At 39.9% G+C, this 23,855-nt stretch overlaps 1 protein-coding gene across 5 annotated transcripts in view; it reads right to left on the bottom strand.

Annotated features, from left to right (window-relative positions):
• Positions 1–6,420: 6,420 nt before the first annotated feature.
• TRAF5 (TNF receptor associated factor 5) overlaps positions 6,421–23,855 on the bottom strand; it is a 44,683-nt gene continuing 27,248 nt past the window's right edge. For 4 of the 5 annotated variants that reach the window (XM_019738107.2, XM_019738106.2, XM_074322000.1 and 1 more), the window contains 8 exons: positions 21,881–21,982; positions 19,373–19,537; positions 18,681–18,758; positions 18,283–18,357; positions 15,613–15,705; positions 11,254–11,394; positions 9,628–9,796; positions 6,421–8,119 (listed from right to left, as the gene is read on the bottom strand). In XM_019738107.2, the coding sequence (XP_019593666.2) occupies positions 7,542–8,119; positions 9,628–9,796; positions 11,254–11,394; positions 15,613–15,705; positions 18,283–18,357; positions 18,681–18,758; positions 19,373–19,537; positions 21,881–21,982 (1,401 nt within the window). In that variant the 3' untranslated portion in view covers positions 6,421–7,541. The remainder of the gene's footprint in view (positions 8,120–9,627; positions 9,797–11,253; positions 11,395–15,612; positions 15,706–18,282; positions 18,358–18,680; positions 18,759–19,372; positions 19,538–21,880; positions 21,983–23,855) is intronic. The other variant, XM_074322001.1, reaches the window with a different exon arrangement.

Here is a 23,855-nt window from a genome sequence, read left to right on the forward strand (position 1 = left end):
GTCTTCCCTGGTTATTCCGATGAAGCCTTGCGATTTTCTGGGCTGTTTTGCACATTTAGGGTTTTTCCGTAGCGGTTTTTGTTGCTGTTTCAATTTGCTCTTCCTAAAGGACCCCAGGATAATTTGGGTTTTGGATTTGTTGATCTATCTGGTCATTCCACTGAACCTTTGTACTCTAATTATTCTCTTGGATTTTATAAGTAAGAATTCGTCTGTAAAGAACAATTTTGTCTTTCCCCTAGAATGCAGCTGACAACGCTGTACAGTAGCTTCCGTAGTATGAATACTTCTTAGCAGAAGTTGTTTGGATTGCACCTTATGTTTCGTTCATGATGCTTTCTGAGTTTCTGGTAGATAACCTTCCTTAAAAATTGAAGGTCCTGGTTCTTTTCTTTGTTTGCCAAGTCTTTTTATTGTCTTTTAAAACCAGAAATGTGTATTGAGTATTACCAAATACTTTCAGTATTAGTCTCAGAGGTGATCGTATAGCTTTTCTCTATTATCCTACAATAATAGAACTACAGTAATAAATTTACTAATATTGAGCTATCCTTAGAATCCTGGTATGTGTTCTTCCAATACATTACTGGATGCAATTCGCTGTGTATCTAATTTAGGACTTGTGTGTCTGTGTTCATAAGTGAGATCGGATTACAGTTTTCTTTAGTTCTCCAAATAACTTGTCTAGTTTTGATATCAGTTTATGCTAGGTATCAAAATGAATCAGGCAGATGAACTTTTTTTATATGACATGTAGTAGACATAGCATGTGAATAATCTGTTCCTTAGGTTTTGAAGAACTCATCTTTAAAGCCATCAGGGTGGGGTTCCTTTTTAAGGGATATATCTTTTTTCCAGAAAAGTATCCATTTCATCTGCATTTTGAAATTTATTAGTATAAAATTGTCTACACAGTATTATTAACATGTTTTGAGCTCATATTGTTCTTATTCATTTTATATATTCTGTTTAAGGCTTTTTTTCTGTTTCTTGATCAGATTTATTGAACCAGCTTTTGATTTTATTAATAACGCTATCTTAGAAGTTTTTTTTCCTCTAATGTATGTCTTCGTTAATTTCTTCTTATTTATTTGAGTTTATTTGTTCTTTTTGTACAATCTTGATTTGGAAACTTATTTTCTTTAAAATGTTTAATATGAAATATTACAAACGTGTAAGATTACAGAATAATATAATGAACACCTATATACAGACTACCTAACTTTATCACAGTTTAACATTTTTCCATATTTGCTTCAGATTTTAATATCTATTCAGTTAGAGCCCCCTGTGAACCCCTTCTGTAGTCTCACTCTCCCTCTCTTCTTCCCCAAAGTTAATTACTCCCCTGGATGTGGTACCCACTATTCCCATGAAAGCTTTTATACATGCTACATAAATATGCAGCTATATAAGTAACATATAGTATTGTTTTGTATGTTTTTAAACCTCATAAATGATACCAATGTGTAACTTGTTTTTATCACCCCAAATTATGTTTGTGAAAGTACCCATGTTGATGCATGTAGGTCTAGCTTTTTCATCATAACTGCTGAATAGAATTCCATTGTATGACTATAAAGCAATTTATCCATTCTCCTGTTCCTAGTAATCTAACAATTAATGATTTTTGCCATTACAACATGAGTTAAGGGGCATTCTTGTACATATTATATTGGGTACAGGCAAGAATTTTTAGGCAGATGTCTACAAATGGAATTGCAAGGTGGAAGAGTTTGCACAATTCAACTTTGGTATTGGGAAATTGTTCTCTAGTGCTTGTACTAGCTTGCTTTTCCACCAGCAGTGTGGGAGAGTTTCTGTTGCTCCACATCCATGCCATCTCTTATTTGTTTGTCCTAGTTATTTTGCTCTTATAAACAATGCTTATAGTAAACTCTCTTGTATGTGTCTCCTGGTACACATGTACAAGAGTATCTCTGAATATATACCTAGTAATGGAGTTATTAGCTCTGTTTTATTTTAGATATCTATTTAATAAACCTATACATGTGCCCCCACATTAAAGATATTTCCTCTTTTAATAGAATTTAACTTATTCATAATTATGTGTTTAGATTTAATTCTAACTTGTTTTTTCTATGTATCATGCTTCCCGTTCTTTTCTGTCTTTGGTTTGATAAAGTTTCTTTTTCCAGGTTTTTTTCCTCTAGTGATTTGAAAGTTATACCTTCAATTTTTATTCTAGTGGTTACAATTATTATATTTTAACTCACTTAAATTTATATTTTTATATAAACATGTAGAATTAATCAGTACCCATCTGAAGCAGTCTTGCATAGTGGTTAAGAGTGGACCCTCTGAAGCCAGACTGCCTGGATTCAAATTCTGGCTTTACTACTTATTAGCTGTGTAACCTAAATCTTATTATATAACCTCTCTGTGCCTGAGTTGCTTCATCTGTAAAATGGGCATAAAATAGCATATAACTCATAAGATTGTTGTGAGGATTAGTGCATTAATATATAGTGTGTAAACTTCTTAGGACAGTGCCTAGCACACAGCACATAGATTTCTCTAATAACCAGTTGTTGTTTTTTACTCTATGAAATGGGCATAATACCTTCCTAGCAGATTTGTTATAAAGACTCAATGAGTTATTGCATATATACATTCACTTTAATACACTGAGCACCTTCTATGCATTTGAATGAGACGTGGTTTTTGGCTTCGAGGAGTTTATGATCTAGTAAGGGCACAGACAAGTAAACACAGTGGCAGTGTGATGTAACCTTAATACTCTTCCCATGTCCTCTCTTGTTCCCTTTTCACCTGTGTTCCCACAGAGCAATGTTTTAGAACACATTAATCAGAGCACACATTCCTCTGCCAAAAGCATGTCAGCTTCCATCACACTTTACATAAACCACAAACTCATCACGTGACTTCAGCACTAGATTTTGGGTCTTGCCTTATTTTCTAGACTCATTAAGTACCACTCTCCCCTCTTCTAATGGACTCTCACTACACTGGCCTCTTTTCATGTCCCAAACCAACACTTTTACAGTCAGGCACCGCTTAGCAACCAAGATACATTATGGATCAGGTAATTTTGTCAAATATCATAGAGGGCACTGACACAAACTTAGATAGTATAGCTTTCTGCATGCCTAGGCTATATGCTTAGACTTACTCCTAGGCTACAAGCCTGTACAGCATGTTACTGTACAGAACATGAGATTAAATCAAGCAGAAGAGCAAATGATGCAATCAAGAGATGCAATAAACACAAGGTGTGTGAGGCTGCCGCCAGTGTAAACGGCCAAACTGTTTTACAGGCAACCTTTTTATGCATAGAAAAGTATGCTCTAAATTAACAATTAAAAGTGTAGCATAGTAAATACAGGAACCAGTAACACAGTTGTTTATTATCACTATGAAGTATTATGTACTGGACATAATTGTATGTGTCACACTTTTATATGACTGTCAGCTCAGTAGGATTGTTTCCACCAGCATCACCACAAGCATGTGAGTAATGTGTCGCACTATGACTTTGTGATGTCACTAGGTGACAGGAATTTTTCAGCTCCATTATAATCTTAGGTCACCATTATCTATGGGGTCCATGGTTGACCGAGGTGTCGTTATGTGGCACATGACTCTATTTCTCAGTGCCCTCTGTCCAAAATGCTCCTCCCACCTGCTCTTCTCATGGCTTATTCATCTTTCAGGGCTCAGCTTGATTCAGTCATGTTCTTAGTTACAAACATTAGCATCCACTCTGGCTGAGAAAGGGCCTTTATTAATATATGTAGCCCACGGGATCTCCAGGACGACCAGAGGCCAGATGTGGGTGCAGTACAGCCAGTGCTCTAGTGAAAATCCACTGCTGCTGCCACTGCAAGACATCCAAACCACAACTTCTACAAACACAGTTCACACAAAGAAGGCTTGGGGTGCCAGAAGCTGTGCCTCTGGTACCCTCAACCCCCTTTACCGGAGTTGGACATATTTCCTTCTTTCATCTTGCAAATCTTTCTTGCAAAAAACGTTGACTCTTTCCAACTTCATTTTTCAAGTTGAAATTTTGCACAGGTATGCCTGATTGAGGGGCCTAGGTCACATGCATGTACTGCAAAGGGGGTCAAGGAGGCAAGTTTTCTCACAGGAAATTCCTCAGATATTTTGAAGGATGTTCAAAAGTGCTGGACGTTCAGAAAACGTTACGTGAACACTATCATGTTACCTCAGCGTAAAAGCCTTCCCTGATAACCCGAAGTATACACATATTCTCTCTAGTCCGGTACTATTATTCTTTCACTGCCCTCTGTCATTTTCGTCAAGACATTTATCACAATGTATATTGTTACATATATATTTGTTCAAGTGTCTTATAAGTGCTGGAGCCAGAGTCTAATCCCTACGTGGAGTGTCACTCGACAAGTGGAATTCAAACAGACCAAAATACTTTTTAAATGTACTTTAGTCTTTAATGGTCTCTTGGAAGGAAAACAGCATCAAAGGGGCTCCAAGTCACAATTCCCAACAGTTCCCGTAAGTTCATAATCCCTTTTCTCTCTTCTTCAGTTCTACCCAATCCTTATGTGGACTGGTGTAGCTTTTTCTTCATAAATTTTGCCCCAAGCGCTCTCCCTTGAAATATTTTCTGCCTATTCTTATTTTGCATCACAAATATTCAGAACTGGTCTGAGAGGTACATTTTTGGGGGTGGAGTGAGAGGGAAAGTCTTTATCAGACAGAGGAGACCGAGAACATTTACGTCTACATCGCTTTGGTTCACCACTTGTGGTTGGCCTCCAGATTGTAAGTTTTATGAGGACAGGGACAGTAGCTGTTGTATTTGCACCTAACACAAAATCTTGCAAATACATAGTCAATTAACACTTGTTTTCTGGAAAAAAGAGAACACTGAGGTATAGACAAGGCAGTATGCAGCACAGAGCAGGTACTCCTGGTCTAGTGAGGGTGGTGTGGGCTGTGCAGTGAGTAGGGGTGGTTTGGGAAGACCTCTGGAGGAGGTGAGGCCACAGCAGAATCTTACAGAACAAGAATTCACCAGGCAAAGAAGGAGGTGACGGTAGAGAAGAGTATTCCCGTAGAAGTGCAGCACAAGCCCAGACAAATGGCAGACAGCTTGGTGTGCTGTTGCTAAATGTGAAGGGGGAGAACTGTCAGGAGGTGAGGCTGGAGGGCCCGAGGTGGCCATGCTCGGCCTTGCACCCCATGTCAAAGAGGCTGGGCTTTGTCCTGTGGGTGATGGAGCCAGTGGGTGGGTTGGGGAGTCATTCTCAGTTTTCCATTTGAGAGATTACTGGGTAGCAGTGTGAGGTTGCATTTGAAAAAGGCAAAAAATAAATAAATAAAAAACTGCATAGCAAAAAAATGTAGGCTACCTTAAGGCAGCGGAGGGAAGTAGGGATAAGCAATAGGAATAATTTAAAGAAATTATCTGGGGGTCATATTGGCAGAACTGGGTGGGTGGTTAGATGGGGACAGTGAGGGAGGAATCTAGAAGTGTCCAAACTTCTGGCTTGGATGATGTCATTAACTGGGGTAGAATAAACAGCGGGAGTCAGGTGGGCAGTGGAAGGGAGAGTGGGAAGATTTCCAGCTCAGCTTTGGTGAACTGGACTTTAAAGTACCTGTGGGATTTCTAAGTTTAGATGGTCAGCAGGTACTTGGATATAAGAATCCGCCAATTAAGGCAAAGGGTCAGAGACACAGACTGAGGAGGGAGCAGCATGGGCGTCATAATGAGTTAAGAGTCGGCTGTGGGGTGACTGCTGTTCTTAGGGTGGCACTTGGTCCTGCTGACATTCCTTTCCTTTCCCGTCTCCTTGTACTTCTCCTACCTCTGACCATTCCTTCTCCAAATGCTTCCTCCTCCCTCTGAAATGTGCTGGTCTCAGGTAATTTCACCACGTGGTTCTCCTACCATGCATCCATCAAGATTTGTCTCCAGCCCAGAATTCTTATGTAAGATTAAGACCCATGTCTCAAACCACTTTCTAAGAGAAAAGAGGTAGTTAGCAGTGTGGCCCGATCGTCTGGGGACCACACAAAGGCTTGGCGATTCTGTGTCCTGTTTACTTGCATCCGGGATTGGCACTGTGAATTGAACCTGGCTGTGACTATTCTTGTTCCTCTGAAAATATCAAATTTGGAGATCAGGGGGCAGAATTCAGGTCTGTTAATATGCATTAATATGTACCCCGCCTCCCACCCTACTTTAATCCTGCATATATATTTCTCAAGTGTAGCTGTAGCTCCCCTTTTATGCCTAGTGGATTGTTTTCATTTCACCAGGAATCAAAATCAAACCAAAAGGAAATAAAAATTTAAATCTTATTCATATAGAATAACTGTTCATATCACAAAAGAGGAAAAATAGTTTACACGGATCCACTTCTTTAAAACAAAAATCCCAACTCTTACTTTGTGGGAAAGGAGTGCTTTATTCTCTAGAATACCTTGTTCTGTGTTCACTGTTTCAATGATGGACTCTGAACTCATAAGCAAACCATGCCATGATTTAAATTTTTTATGTAGAAAAGCTGATTAAAACACAAAACCAGTATTTTGAGAAATTCACTTGAAAATGTTTTGGTTTTTTCTTCTTTCCCTCTTTCTTCCACCCCTCCTCCCCCGCCCCCACACTCCAGTTCAAGTGGTTGTTTCTCGGTCTAGTTGTGTAGCACACAGCTCCCTGGCCCATGCTGGTGTTATGAGCCTTGCGCTCCCCACCGGCTGAGGCAGTTTTGTATACATATGCATATCTACATTTAAGTTGAACCTTATTAAACTATTAATATTTGACTGTTTTTGACCTATGAAAATAGTTTTTACACATGGTTGAACCTAATAAAATCTGAACTTTAGTTAAATGTTTATATCTCCTTATATGTAAGCTATGTGGTACTTTCTGCTTTACTACAGCAGGGAAAATGAAGGTGCTTACTTTAATCACCAGTTCTTATGCAGCCTTGCAAAACTGTGCTTGCTGACGAGTGGTGAATTTCATGAAACTATTTAGAGGTGTAGCAATTCAGTATTTGACCATAATGTCTATTGCCAACTGGACATACTGTCTTTGTACATATAATACCCATCTACTGATCTGGAACAGCCTACCCTAAAAGGAGGCTTTCGCAGGCTTCTGGTCAATTCCAAAATCAGCAGGCCAAATAGTAAAGTACCAAAGAATTTTCAATTGGGAATTCAACGTCTGTGTCCTCAATAACATTTAAGCTTGTGGAGTGGCCCCCTGAAGCCCCATGCTAAGCACCAGTAAAAGAGATAAGCCCCAAACCTTGCTGTCCAGAAACTTACCATCTTTCAAGAGCTAGAAAAATATAAATAATGAGAGGATATCCTAAGTGTTTTAAGTTTCAAATTGGGACCAAGTGAAATGTAAAAAGTTTCAGACTGACTTCAAACACTAAGGGCAAAAAGCCGAATACAAACGTGTACTGAGTTTCAATTTAGTCACTATGATAAAGGTTTCATCTTCCAAGGTTCTGGACCCAAGAAGTCTTTTGTCACCCCAGAAATGGTGACTAGAGATCCTCCAGGTCAGTTAAATCCACAGCCACTTTCAAGAACATGGTGTCATCTTTAATGTAGGTGTTCTTGGCGTTCTCCAAAGTAGAGTGAGGCACAAAGCGAGGACAGCCAGAGGCAATGTTCATCTCAGCATCGGGTCTTTTAAAGCTGCTGCTATTGGGGTCAGCCTTGAAGGTCTCCATAATGTGGTTCTTTTTGCCACTCTGGTCCAAAAGCATCAGGGTCACCCTCTGTCTGAACGGCCATTGCAGCAGCGAGTCAAACTCCCCTCGCATCACCACGAAGTACAGCGACAGGTGCGTGCCCTTCCCGGACCCGTCGCCGTTCAGGTATGCTCTCGCGCAGAGCCGATAGCCACACCGGCTGGTGTAGAACGGCTGGCTGAAGATGGACACCGTGTGCCCGTCCAGCGCCTCCCTCTTCTTCATCCTGTAGTCTGTCACCTTCCAGATGAGCTTTCCGTTATAGCAGGCACCTTCCAGCAGTTTAAATCGCTCTTCGTTTTTATTCAGCTGTGCTTTATGGATATTAATGTGGACATCGTGTTTGTTCGTCTCCCCTTCTAAAACAACTGCAAAGGAAAACACAGATTCTGTGGGCCTCAAAGTTGTCTTGAGCATTTGCCCAAAGTGGAATTTCGTTATCTGAAGAGAACCAATAAAAGTCTCACATCCTAAAGATGAACTGAATTCAATGTCTACCAATGGACCATTTGTATTCATTGTATCTACTCAGTGAATCGCATGTTTTGGCGAGAGCAGCACCAAAAAACCTGAATGCGTCCTCTTGAACTGAATCTTGCCCAAGTGTAGAGAAGACACACGCAACATTCAGTTAGTTAGCATGGTGAGCGCCCCGGTTTTCTAACCGGCATGCTTTTAAATAGCCAAGCCCTTTTATAATTTTCTCTACAGGCATACCTTGTGCTATTGGACTTCACTTTATTGTGCTTGGCACACAATGCGTTTTTTTTTTACAAATTAAGGTTTGTGGCAACCCCGTGTCAAGCAAGTCTATTGGCGCCATTTTTCAGCATTTGCTCACTTCGTGTTTCTGTGCCACATTTTGGTAATCCTCACCATATTTCAAACTTTGTCATTATGTTTGTTACAGTGATCTGTGATCAGTGATCTTTGATGTTACTAAGGCAACACCTTTCACCAGCAAAAAGACTGCTACTCACTGAAGTCACAGATGATGGTTAGCATTATTTATTTATTTATTTATTAAATTTATTGGGGGTGACATTGGTTAGCAAAATTATATAGGTTTCAAGTGTACATTTTTATAATATATCACCATGTAAAGAAGGTGCCAAAAAAATGTATACACGTTTTAAGGAAGGACAAAAGTATAAAAATTGTAATACTTAATATAAACCGATAACAAAAGATGAATACAAGTCACGTTTGACTTTTGCTATTACAAGAGGTGCTCAAAGTGGTTACCATCAGTGTCCAGACACTTCTGATTATGGTGAACTACTGCTTGAGCAACGCTGACCAAAGTGTCCACTTGTATACATTTTTTTGGTACCCCCGGTATTTGACCCCCTTTTCCCTCTAGTTAGCATTTTTTAGCAACCAAGTTTTTTTTTAATTAAGGTGTGTACATTTTTTTTCAGACATAATGTTATTGCATATTTAATAGACTGCAGTGTACCGCAAGCATAATTTTCATATGCACTGGGAAACCAAAAAAAGAAGAAGGAAACCTGTTACTTGCTTTTTTGTGAAATTCACTTTATCGCAGTGGTCTGGAACTGAACCCACAGTATCTACGATGTATGCCTGTACTTAAAACAATGATTCCACCACATTGCTTGCTTAGCTTTCTCCTTATTTTCCACTCTCCTTAAAAACCATCATTCCCTGTTCTTGGAATCATTCTGTTCTGATCCTTTTCCACCCCTGACCCCTCCCAGCTCCAGCTGGTGGCTCTTCATCATTTTTGCCCGATTAGCCAGAATCTCATGCGCTTTGTTTCACAAATACCAGATTCAACTATTGTTTATCCTGGATGCCTGAACATATGCAGACAAACAGTCACCAAAAGAGGGATAAAAAATATTACACATACCTAATCTTTGATCATTGCTTTCTAGCAGGGTAATTTTCTGTTTCACTGTATCAATTGCTTCCACCAAAGGCCTCATATCAAATTTATTTTGTTGCTGGGTAGCCATTTGTAATAACTGACGCACTTGCGCTTCTAGCCAAGCAGACTTGTCAACGTGACTGGTAAGAACCTTTCAGTACAAAATGGATATTAATATCTTAGTAAATTAATATCTTAGCAGTTCATTGAGATTAAAATTTTCAACTCAAACATTTCACATTTAATTAATGAATTAATGAAATGAAACTACATAGCCCAGAATAGAAAATTCAATGAGGATTGCAGAGATTAACCACCTACATCTTCCTCCTCTTCCTCTTCCTCTTCCTCCTCTTTATCCTCCTCCTCCTCCCTCTCTCTCTCCCCATCCCAGCTGCTGTTCCAAATCTTTGGACTTTTCTTCATCTGATTTTTACTCATCCCTCAATTTCTCTTCACTCGTTTCTCTAATCTATCTTTATATCTCTGTGCTCATGTCATCTTTCCTGTTGCCTTATCACTTCCTTCTCTTCTTAGAAGCGATTCTCCTGATTCACTTCTGCTCTGCTAGAAGGCAGAGAATAAGCTAGAAGACAGCCCACCTGTTCTGGCCTGGTGCACTACAGGTGGTACAGAAGTGCCCTGGGTGAGGCCTGAACTTTCGACTGCTCTTTCGATGGAAGAGATGAAACAAAACTACAGCTATAGCTTTCCTACTCTCTTGCCTTGCTGCCTTAACTCTGACTGCTCAATGTGCTAGAAAAAGATCAGAATTGAGATAGTAACATATGATGTTTTTCCTTTCTCCTAGACACTCTCACATGTGCGTACAGACACATACATACACACACACTCTCACACTCACACACACACACGGTGTGCTGACAAAGTATGGAAACTATATGGCTTGTATATTCTGGGATAATTCAAATTTCAAAAAATATTTCCCATACAACACGTCAAGGAATCTTTTTCACTATAATTTTATAATTACAATAAAGATATTATTCATTAGGAATTTATGGGTTTTAACATTCATGGTTTACAAAGTAATTTTTGCTCTCTTTTGTTGATGTTTAAAACATTTTCTTCCCAAAGGAATTAATAGTTTCACTCTGTTGGCTACAAAATTCCGGACTATAAATGCTCTCAATGAATCTGAAATCAAGTGACTAATATTGGCCCAACATTAATTAAAACCCTAACTGCCATAAATTATATAAAATTATTGTATCAATGTTAAATGTACTGACATTGCTAAAGGTACTGGGACTATGTAAAAGAAGATCTTTATTCTTATGAAATACACACTGAAGTATGTAGGGGTAAAGGGCCATAGTATATGCAGCTTATTCTCATATGGTTCTGAAAGGACAGAGGGGAAGGGGGTGGGGAGAGAGAGAATGAAGGTGAATGATGAAGCCAACAGGACAGAATATTGACAATTGGTGAGTCTAGGTGGAGAATATACAGGTGTTTTTTGCACTATCTTATTCTTGTAGTTTTTCTGAGCTTTTGAAATTATTCCCATTTAAAACGTTATAAGAAAAACCCTCCCTGCCAATTGAAGGCTAAGCCTTGGTGATAAGTAGAAAGGCCATTTCTCACCTGGATGTTTGAGAGGAAGCTTCCGTTTTTGCCAAACAGCTGTGCAAACTGCTTGAACTCCTTTTCGAATTTCTTTACAGTTTCTGCTAGTTGCTGGATTTTACTTTCTTTCTGCTCCAGGCTCTTATATAAATCAGAAATCTAATAACAGGAAAGTAGCTGAGGTCATTTAAATGCATGCATACAAACTAAAATAAATGCAGTTCTAGGAAAATATTGCAGGTAAGATATGGTGCTAAAAAATGTATACACATTTTAAGAAAGGAAAACTGTATTAAAATTGTAATATTCAATATATACTGATAACATAAGATGAATACAAGTCACGTTTGATTCCTGCAATTACAAGAGGTGCTCAAAGTGGTTACCGTCAGTGTCCAGACACTTCTGATTATGGCGAACTACTGCTTGAGCAACGCTGACCAAAGTGTCCGCTTGTACATATTTTCTTGGCACTCCAGGTATATATGTATATAGAGGGAGGGTGCCAAAAAATGTATACACATTTTAAGAAAGGAAAAAACTGTATCAAAGTTGTTACCATCAGCATCCAGACACTTCTATTATGGTGAACTACTGCTTGAGCAATAGATAACATCTCTTAAAATGTGAGTACATTTTTTGGCACCCCCAAAAAACTATATTATATAGTTTTCTAGGATATATATATATATATATATATATATATATATATACACACATACATATATACAGATATGTGTGTGTATATATATATATATATATATATATATATATATATACATATATACATATATGTGTGTGTGTGTATATATATATATATATATATATACACACACACACACATATATGTATGAGTATATATGGGAATTTATAGGAATATATAGGAATTTACCAGTAGATTCCTATATAATTCTAGGAAAATATTTGCAGGTGCTTTGAAAAAAACTGACCCACAGATTCTCATGAATCTTTTCTATACCTAACCCACTATGATGGTTCATCTAATGACAGTGACATCACTTGACTGAATTTACTGAACTGGTTGTCTTCATTCACTCAGTATATACTTACTAAAAGTCACTAGTCACCATACCACACTAGATGTTATGGCCACAGTATCAATAGTAATAGCTGAAATCTGCTGAATGTCTATCATACCCTTAGCTCTTTTATCCGCAAAGAACCCTATGAGTTGGGTTATGACTATTGGTCCCATTTTACAGATGATGACACAGAGGCAGAGAGTTTATGTAATCTGCCCGGCATACAGCTAGCGAGTGGTAGGCAAAACGTGGTACCCGCTCAGAATTTGTAACCTATGGGAAAGAAATAACCAAAAACCTAAGAGTGACCCTAGACAACTCTTCTCTCATCCTCATATCCACTCAATCAGCAATACTTGCCAACTTTAACACACAAGACAAAACAACATCCATTTCTCATTTCCTCTCACCTTGTTTCAGCACTAACTTCAGCCTTCATCACTTCTCACCTGGACTGCTACAACAGCTTCCTAACTGGTCCTACACACACGTGTTGGAAGGGAGGTCTATGGGAGCTGGGCCTGGCATGGACCCTACAGTCCACTGTAACCCCAGCAACTGGCCTGGCTCCTGGAGCCAGTAGGAGCTTGCTAAATATTTGTTAAATGAATGCATGAATGCATGTTCTCCCTCTTTTTAGTCTTGTTTTCCTCCAATGCATACTCCATGCATTGTCCACAATAATGTGCAGAGATAGATCTGGTCTTGCCCCGCGCGCCCCACCCTCACCCCCGTCCCTTTAACCATCTCTAGTGGCCTTTCACAGGCCATACAGGGCCCTACACGCTCTGCCCCAGGCTACCTTTTCAGTCTCAAGCCCATTCAGGCGTCGTGTGCACCCTGCCCAGCAAGAGTGCACAACTTCTATTTCCCACCAGGCCTTTCCCTCTCAGACACTTCCTCCTTCATCAAGAAAGCACTGCTTTCCAAGCCTCCACTCAAAGGGTACATTCTCTCAGGATTATTACTAGGACCACTTACCCAGGCTACCTCTTAAATTCCATGACACCTGACTATACTCTAGTGTATAACATACCCTTATTACTCTACTGGTTTGGTGTTGTTGTTTTTTGGGGGGGGGTTATTTTCACCTTTTTTTTTCCCCTCCAGTAAATTGTCAAGGCAATATCTCACTTATTTCTTTATTCCCAAAGTCTTGCACAGTTCCTGGCACATAGAGGGCATCTGCTACATATTTTATAAATGAAGGCACAAATGGCGGCAACAACCATCTGATCTCTGGCCCCAGAATCCTCTATGAAGACCCTGAGAGCTGACTTCTACCTACGCACCAGACATCTCCCTGCACAAAAGCAAATCTCCCCTCCTCACCTTCACCTCTAACCTGCTCCGGTTCTTGTAGCGCCCCGTCTCAGTTAACATTACCATGTTCCCTGCCTTCTGAGCTCACAGCCATTCCATTCCCTGCGTGGTTCCCACTGTCCTGTCTCCCACTGACGCAGCCTTGGCTGACCATGACCATCACCATCACCTCCTCCAGCATCTTGCTTCCAACCTAATATTGAAAGCTCATGTGCCAGGCACTGTGCTAAGGGCTTAAATATTATGTCATTTAACCCTCACCATCACCCCACTTACAAATGAAGAAACTGGGGAGAGAGAGGGTAAGTAGCTTGCTCATACTCATAGGACTGTGTGTGCAGCTCATCCTCGGAGCCAGGCTTTCTGATACCAGAGCCCTCGCTCGTCAATTGCCAAGCTCTACACGACATTGTCGCGTCTTTTGCAGCATCCTTCTGCCTGGTCGCTCTGTCCTCATTCTCTTCTCTCCATCTATCCATCTTCCATGCTACTGCCAGCTGTCTTACTTTTTAAAACCAAACAAACAATTAGCTGGCCAAGTAGTTTCCAATGTAAAAGTCCCTATTAGCTCCCTAGTACTGACAAACATCAGTTCAGACTTTTGGCCCTTAAATCCTTTCTGAAACAAGGCAGAATATGAATAAATAAAAGAAAAATGAATGCAGTATTCAAAACGTCTTAGCTTACATGGAAAGCTATTGCAATCTGAATCTAACAGACCATTCCTGTTTTACCCTGAGCTGTCTCTCCATCCCATTGGATTCAGGAAATCTCCATCCAATGGGATTCAGGAAATACCACTTCCCTGAACCATCAGCCTCCCTTATGCCTCCCCGCCTTAACTTTTCCCTTTTAGAAAGCCCTCTTTCCACAACATGTTAACTGACAGACCTTCTCTTCCTTCAAGACGTATCTCAGATGTCCTTCCCCATTTCCCTTGGAGTAAACTGATGTAGCCTCTGTACCCAGACAGGGGGCATCCTCACAGCATGTCCTGTGAGACACAGCCACTTAACTATTTCCATTTTTGTGAGCTGTCCCTAGCAACTAGCATTGTATCTGACATATTGGGAGGTATTTGTTGAATGAATGGATGGGTGAATGAGGCAACTGATAAAGAAAGAAGTTGGGAATGGTTACTAGGCAGCATGCCTTCTACCAAAGTTACAGTTTCATCAGTCATTCCAACTTTCTCCAGTATCTGACCCTGGAACTCACACACCTACATGAATCTGGAATCAGACATCATAAAATCATCGGCAGTAGCCAGTTCAGCTCCCTCTCTGCAGATGGATGGTTTTCTTCTCTACGTGGGCTTGAAAAGTCTGATCCCCTGAGATGTTCTAACAAAAACATTAACTTTTATAATAATTATGCAACAGAATCAGCATTTATTGAGGTCCACTATGAATATTCCAGGGACTACGGCAGGCATTTGCACACATACTTTCACTTAATAATAGCAACTCGGTGAAATAAATATGTATGTAGGCATTTATCCGGTTACAAACCTTCTCAAAGGCAGGAGTTATGACTCTCTACAAAATATATAAAACCTAGAGTGCCTAGAACAGATTGTCAACTGTTGTTTCATGGTAATACTGATTTCATTAAAAAACATTGAACACCTACGAGCCACCTACTAGGTACCGGGTATGATTAACCAAAAGGGCTGTAGAGAGGCAGTGTGGCATGTCACAGAGAGCGTGTGACTGCGAATCAGGGGACATTGGTTTGAGATTGAATTCTGCCACTTATGAGTCACAAACACATCAAACTGTATTTGAGCTTAGTTACTTCCTCTGTTCAATGAGGGCAATGGACTCAAAGATCTCAAAGGCACATTCCACTTCAAATGTCCTGCTATCCTATGAGTCTACTGGGCCACTTAGTAGAAAAACATCTACCACCAGTCAACTTACACTGAAACGGAGACTGTAAGAATGCCAATAATTGCAAATCTCAGCAATCCTGCTGCCTCCCTTTATATCCAAACCTGATATTTATTTACCTGTTCTTCTAATTGGAAGTTCTTTTCTAAAACAAGAAGCATGTGGTCCCGTAAGGCGGAATGCTCATGCTGCTGCAGCTTCTCCCGTTTGTCCTTCAATATGAAGAGAAAAATAAGACAGGTTGTTGAAAGGCTCCCAAAACAAGGGTGGTATGCTCTGCTAAAGCAGAACTTTAACAACGTTGCTTACTTGACTCAAGGTGGGTTGCAGGAAGAATGGTCCCTCCTCCAGCTTCAGGACAGTTCCCACGAAACAATTTTAAACTTACAGAGACAGAGAATCAGACCACTATCAAAATTCCCAATGCTGATTTCCTTCCTGGCCCTGGGACTATCGGATTGTGGTTTAAGTGTAGATATTGTCATCTCACAGTTACTCGTATATAAAACCTGTCTCCTTAGTGGGTTACCTCCAGGTCAGTTTTAGGCTTACGTTAGTTCTCCCTCCTACCAAGCACATTTCTATGCTGTCTTCTATCACGGTCCTGCTATCACAGGCCGAAGGTAGGCAACTTAATTGTGATTTCGGCCCATGCAAATTTGCTGCCCTCAAAATCAAATAATACATTTGCAATAATAATCACAAAGTGCCTATATGACTAATAAAGGAAATGTGAGGGGTTCTGGGTGATCCATGGATTTTAAGCAAACATTCATCATCAATTTCCCTTCTGTTTAGGGTTGGCCCCTCGTCCAGAGAACTCTCATCCCCGGCTCTAGAACTGAGGTAAGTTCTAGAATACAATCCAATTGAACATTTGCGCCTAACTCTAAAGAGAATTCCTTTCAAAGCTGGAAAGCACTTCTGTATTTCATGCACTAGAGAGGTAAACCCTGTCGTTTTTACAATGAAGACAATCACTGGTTTGGTATGTGACAAATTTATGGACTCTTCATTGATTCTTTTTAAAGGCTTCTCGTAATATATATATTTTTTCAAATAGATTTTTAAAATAAGAGAAATATATGCTTATGTAGATACAGAATGAAAGATGACGTAGAATGAAAGCTACAAGCATTCTCTGCATCACCACACAATTCCCTACTCTCACCCAACAGTCAGTGAGGATACATACACATTTTAATACAAAGAGAGCATATTATATTTAATTAAAAAGTATACACCTTATTCTTTTTATCAGATGCAAGTATCCCAAAATATGAATATGAAGGACTTATAAGTTGTTTTTAGTTGTTTTGTGGGCTTTTTTTGCTATATAAACATCTGTGTGTGTGTGTGTATATGTGTAATCACTGCCCACTTATGAAAGGATATCTGTGAGATAAATTCCTAGCAGAAGGATAAGGTCAATGTGTGGGTTCACTTTTTATTTTCATAGTTATAACCAAACTGCCCTCAAAAAAGTTGGATATTATAAATTGTTTTAGTCTTTGTCAATTTGATGGTGCAAATTATATTTCTTGTTATAATTTATGTTTAATTAGGTGTAAGATAAGAATTCTTTGTATATTAAAAAAGTAGGCCCTTTTTTGCATGGTCATATGTTGTAAATATACCTCCAGTTTGTGGTTTGCTTTTGACTTTATTTATGGTAATTTTAAAAAATCAATAGAAGTTTTAAATATTTATGGTTAAACTTATCAGAATTATGGCTTCTGGTTTTGTGTTAATCATCTATGAAAGTCTTCTTTATTTCAAGAATAAAAAGAAAATTCACTCATTTTTTTTCTTCTAGTATTTTTATGATTTTTAAAATATGATTTTGGAGTAATTTTAGATTTACAGAAAATGTGAAACAATACAGAGCATGATATATTTTAATGGTTAAAACTTTGATCCATTTGGAATCTGTTAAAAAGACTGATGTAGGAATCAAACATTATTTTTGTTCTTTTTAAATTTATGGTATATAGTATTCTGAATAATACTTTTAAAGGAATTTAACAGATAACAAAATATATTTTAAAACATAATTTTAAGTCAATTTGTTTCAAAATCCTTGGGGATAGACAGGGGTTACCATAAAACCAAGATTTGTCATCATTGGAAAAGTGACTCCAGGAGATCCCCAAACCTGGCAGAGGCAGAAATTATCCCTGTGGTGGTTAATTTTATGTATCAACTTGGCTAGGCTATGGTGCCCAGTTGTTTGGCCAAAATTTGTCTAGATGTTGCTATGAAGGGATTTTGTAGATGTGATTAACATTTAAAGCAGTTGACTCTAAGGAAAACAGGTTAGCCTCCATAATGGGGGTTAGGGGGAGTGCATCCAACCAGCTGAAGGCCTTAAGAGCAAAGATTGAAGTTTACTGGAGAAGAAGCACTTCTCCTCAAGATTACAACAGTTGAACTATAGCCTGAGTATCCAGACTTCTCGCTTGCGCTACAAATTTCAGATTTGCCAGCCCCACAATCACTTATGCAAATTACTTTAAAATCTCTCCCTTTTTCTCTTTCTCTCGCTCTCTCTCCTTCTCATTATTTATATTTATATTATTTATATTTTTCATATTCGTATTCATGTTCATATATGTTCTATGTCTCCTATTGGTTCTGTTTCTCTGGAGAACCCTGATGAATACAATTGCGAGTCTTAAAATCCTCATAAGTGAATGTCCTTTTGTATCCTGTATGGAATCCAAGAACACAAGGAATTCACTCAGTGAATTATATAGAATGCAGAGGCAGAAGCAAAAAGCACTCCATACCTTTACAGTACAGCCATAGAGCTTAAAAGGACAGTCTTGTTCCACTTCAGGACACACGGCGAGGTGTTCATCCACCTACGAAATAGACAGCCTCAGGCTCCAGAAATTCATCACTGATTCTCCAAATGCCTGGTATAACCGCAGCAAGCAGGCAGCCCAGGGTGGCTTGGGAAGAAGGGCGGGAATAGGAGAAGGAAAAAGCCATGCTAAGGCCTGGTGGAGAGAATGCTAAGGTAAAAACTGAGAATTCTTGGGGAAAAGGGAAGGGAAGACAGAGACATGGTTATCGTGGGTGTCATTTAAGCCTTGGGCCTCGGCCTATGCAATCCTATCAAATCATCATGATTACTAAAAGTTTATCTTACATAAAACCTACTGAGAGCATTATTTACACTTACCTCAGTTCTTGGAATAAGCCGTGAACACTTGTTGGGACAAGATACTGGGTACTCGGGACACAAGTTTTCCTCATGATTCTGAAACAGAGAAAGTGTATTGAAACAAAGCTCCCCCTTGCTTTCAAGGGTTCCCTTTTATGGCCTCAGAGTGTTTATACACATAGCTCTTTGGGGATCGATGTTATACAGCTTACTCTCTATAGGAAGGTATGGCCCAGTTCCAGAAAGGATTATACATGGCTACTTTCTTGGTATAAACGAATTCAATTCAGTTTTCTAATTATTCTAAAAGGTCAGACGGCACAGGACTCACAGTGGGGCACGCTGTGGGAGTCATGGCACATGTGGAAGGTACCCCATGCTCTCTTTTTATGCCCACACACTGCCGCTCCAGTTAGATCGCAGCATCCTGAGGACAGACAGTATTGTCACCAATGTGTGACTCAGCATGGGCATAACTCCTTGCACACTCACACTCAGCAGATGCTTGAACAATATTTTTGCCAATGATGAATAAATAGAATCCCACCAACAAGAAAGCTTTTAGTTTTTTACAGAACCCTCAGATAAAATTATTTCTTAGACCTATTTCTGTGCAATAATAAACCCCAAAATGTGGTTCTGGTATCCCATCTGATTCCCTGTGACCAGTCAGGCAGAATTTAGCCCCATAAAGACTGTTCTCTTTTTACCTGTAGATTGATTACTACCACATCCTTTTTGCAATAAAGGCATTTTTCCTCTCGAAACTGGCAGTTTGCGCTCACATGCTCTTTCAGATCTTTCCGAAGGACTACTTCCCGACAGTTCTCATTAGAACACTGCACAGCTTGAAATAAGCACTGCTGAAGGTGGTCCTGCAATAGATGACAAGAGGCCAGGGGGACGTTGACAAGGGCAGCGGGAGGAGAGGCGGCTGGAAGGCCTAGTGAGGGAGGGAGGGAGGACGGAGAGGGCGGGGAGGGCAGCCTCTGCCTGCAGGCTCTCAGTGGAGGCCGCTCCTGCCTCTGCTGAGGACAGCGCCCCCCATAGAGAGCTGCCTGGACCTGGGAGAGAGGCTGTGAAAGCCAGCCTTGCTTGGTGGGAGTTAGGACAGGGGAGAATGGGTGAAGAAGGAAGTATGCTGAGTTTCTTTCAGATTATCTAGGAACATGCTCGTGTTCTCAGGTTGGTTCTTGAATATTTTCCTTAGGCTTGCCAATTAATTTACCAGGGCTTCAAGGATCTTTATTTCTTTTGTGAACTCTCCATTCTCATCCCCAGCACCAAGTACTAATCTCTGCATAGCAGATGGTAAAAGCCAGACAGAGGGAAAAGAGGGAAGAGAAGGGCCTATCCTAAGTCAGTGAAGGAAGGGAAAGGATAAACGGAAGAAAAGGGGTCGAGAGGAAGCTTTTCCAGAAGTAGGGAGAGAAATGATAGGATCACAGGCCCAAGAGAAGCTGGGAATGATCAGCCTTATAAAGTCAGGACATGTTTTTAACCAGATTATTAGCGAGGAATGATATGGACAGCGTTCATTCCAGTGGGCTTCACATTAGAGATTTATAAAAGCAAGCACAGCTTAATAAAATGTTTGGATTAATGCAAGTTACTGTGATGTTGACAAGTTAGCAATATCCTACTGAGCTTGTCTCCCTGTAAAAGCCTTTAAAACAGAGTTAACAAGCTATGGCCCTTGGGCCAAACCTGGCCTGCGACTGGTTTTAGTCAATACAGTTGTATTGGTGAACAGCCACACGCCTATCTATTCACATACGGCCTATGGCTGCTTTCCCTCCACAATGGGGAAGTGGAGTAGTTGTGACAGCGACTGTATGGACCGCAAAGCCTAAAATATTTACTATCTGGCTCTTGATAGCAACAGTTTGCTGACCCCTTCTCTGAAGGAAAAAAGAGCAAACGGTTTTTCTACAGGAGATACATAAATAGTATAGCTATTTTCCTTTGCCTCTGCTAGTAAGAAACACATGGTGATAACAATTGAAAGCCACATCTTATCCAAAAATTTACTGATGTTTCCCCTCCACTCTCAGCAAAACAGTCAGCATTCATCAAGTCTCTGCTATCTGGGAGATTCTATACCTCATCATGCTGGACTGGGAGAACAGGGAATGCAGGGACAGGGACACACACACACACACACACACACACACAAGAAAGAGGCGAAAAGAAACCAGCCACTGTCCTCTAGACGCTGATGATTTGGCCTTTAAACTACTCGGTGGTCTATTTGAGCCTCATATCCTTTTCAGGCTTAGTGAGAACACAACCAAGTGGGAAAAGAGGGCCTGCTCTAGGATTTGACTTTCAAACACAAAAAAAGTTCTGAACCTCCAAAGAACTCCCTGGATTAACAAGGAAATCATTTACACATTTATAAGCTCAGTGCCTAGGGGGTTTGGAGGCGTGATGGAGAAAAGACTGAATCACCTGAAGAAATACTTTCCAAAATGTGTGGGTGGGAGGGGAAAATCTCAGCAGCTGCCAAGCAATTCCCAGGAAGCTTGAGATGCCTGAGTCTTACTCATTCATAGTGTGATCAAATCTGATATGGGCCTGCCATGACACAGCCACATTTCCAGCTTAGAATTCAACGAGCTTCCCCAGCTGGATGGAAGAGCTATGTAGGACAGTTCACTTGAGAGGAAGTCAACTCCCCTGCACCTTACTTGTTTGTATCTCGTACCAATACTTCCCCTTTAAACTCTATGCTATCTCTGTTCTGATCTGTTACCTACCTGCCTTAGACCATAAACACTAGGTACCCAAGGCCCACAGGTGCTGGGAAACACCCATCTCAGCACTTGCAAATGCTTTTGGGCAGTCATACCCTGGCTCCCACCCTAGGGACCCGAAATCCTTCACAGGTCCCCCAAAATGACATGTCCTTGCTTGAGAGTTCCTTTTGCCCAGCATGTCTCACATTTTCGCTTTTGGATCAATGTCCTTCACCCATAATTTAAAGTCTAGTACAAATGGCATGTCCTCCACGCGTTCCACGCACAATGAACCTTTTCCCTCATGTCTTAGCCCTTGGCATGCTATGCTAGTAAAATTACTAGACAGGAATTCTCTGAGGGCAACCCAATTAACCCCCTACCCCACCCTGCTTAGCTCAGACACTGTCACAAAAAGCTGTTCAAGACACATCACTGGAAAAATGGCAAGGACAAATATTGTTCGTGAGTCATACCAACCTGGAATCGTCCCAGAATAATCTTGACATTACATCCAGGAGCATTTTTGCAAAATACATATAAATTGAGGACTTCCCTTTTGCAGCAATTGTCTTTAAACACCTAAAAGATAAACACGATAGGTCTCTCACACTCCAAAGCTTTAGAGCAACATGAATGAAGTTATTATTAATTTGGTCTTCAGGTACATCTCAATAGCTGGGTGGCAACTTCCAGACAGTGGTTGGAATGGAAATACCACATTCACCACCGTAAAAGAAAAAGCTGTCTCAGATACATATTTCTGACAGGTCCCCAAACATACAAGCCAGGTAATAATTTCATGCCCAGCACTGTATGCTGCTGCTAGGAGAATTTTGTGGTGTACCTGACCCCACGTGCTCAAAGGTCAGAAGGTGGGGCTGTGGCTGAGGGTGATATTTTCCGCTTCCCGTCCCAGCAGAAAGGTTTGTATTAGTCATCAGGGAGTGTCACTGAAGCTGTGCTGACTTGCTATTTCAGCACACACCAGGGGTTGGCAAACTTTCTTCATAAAGGGTCAGATAGTAAATATTTTTGTCTTTGCAAACCACATGGCAATGGTCTCTGTTGCAACAATTCAGCTCTGCCATTCACAATACGTGAATGAATGGGCATGGCTGCGTTCCAATAAAACGTTATTTATGGACACTGAAGTGAGAATTTCATATAATTTTCACGTGTCAGAAAACATCATTCTTATTTTGATTTTTCAAATTTTTATTTTGAAATGATTTAAGACTAAGGGCAAGTCACAAAAATAATACAGAGTTCCTGTGTACCCATCTTTTGATTTTTTTTCTATGATTTAAATATAAAAAACATTCTTAGCTCATAGGTCATACAAAAACAGGTGGCAGGCTGGATTTGTCCCAACAAATCCCATGCTGTAGTGGGCCAATCCCTGGCCTAGCGGGTGAGGCAGACAGAAGGACAGCACTGTCCTCTGCTAAGCATTGACAATTCGCATCATAAGAGGGACAGAAGGAGCGTGTACATCAGACAGGTGCTCGGGGAGCTTCCTGGAGGAGGTGACACTTGAATGTCCTCTACTGGAATTTTAAAGGAAGAAAACTGAGCTTAAAAGGAAGTTTCAAGGGAGAAAAATCTTCATGACTGTGGGTTAGATAAAGGTCTCTTAGATACAACACTTAAAAGAACAAGCAACTAAACACACAAAAGATAAATAAGACTTCATCAAAATGAAAAACTTTTGTGCTTCAAAGGATACCATCAAGAAAGTGAAAAGACAACCTAGCGAATGGGAGAAAAATATTTGCAAATCATATATTTGATAAGTGACTGGTATCCAGAATACATAAAGCACTCAACAACAAGACAAATAATCCACTTAAAAATAGGCAAAGGACTTGAAAAAGCATTTTTACAAAGAAAATATTACAAATGGCCAAGCGCATGAAAAGACACTCAGTACCACTAATCATCAGAGAAATGCAAATCCAAACCACAAGTTACCTCTTAATACCCACTGGAAAGGCTATAATAAAAAAGATCAATAACAAATTTTGGCAAGGATCTGGAGAAATTAGAACTCTCATACATTGCTAGTAGGAATGTAAAATGATGCAGCTGCTTTGAAAGATACTCTGGCAGTTCCTCAGAACGTTAAACATAGTTACCATATGACCCAGTAATTCTACTCCTAGGTGTATACTCAAGAAACATGTCTACTTTAAAGGTAAAGTTCATGGCATATGAATTATATCTCAATAAGGCTATTATTAGACACAATATACACGTGAAATCTATGTAATTTTACTAACAATTATCACCCCAATAAATTTTAAAAAAAAAAAGCTAAAAAAAAAAAAAGACACAATAATAATGAAAGGAAGTTCTAGAGATTAACCAGATAAAAAAGTGAATTCCAGGAAACAGGATGTTTCATTTCTCCAAGGCACTCAATGTAACTGGAACCAGTATAAGAAGATGGTAA

Source organism: Rhinolophus sinicus, linkage group LG17 (genome assembly GCF_036562045.2).
Source record: "Rhinolophus sinicus isolate RSC01 linkage group LG17, ASM3656204v1, whole genome shotgun sequence".
In the NCBI taxonomy this organism is placed as follows: domain Eukaryota; kingdom Metazoa; phylum Chordata; class Mammalia; order Chiroptera; family Rhinolophidae; genus Rhinolophus; species Rhinolophus sinicus.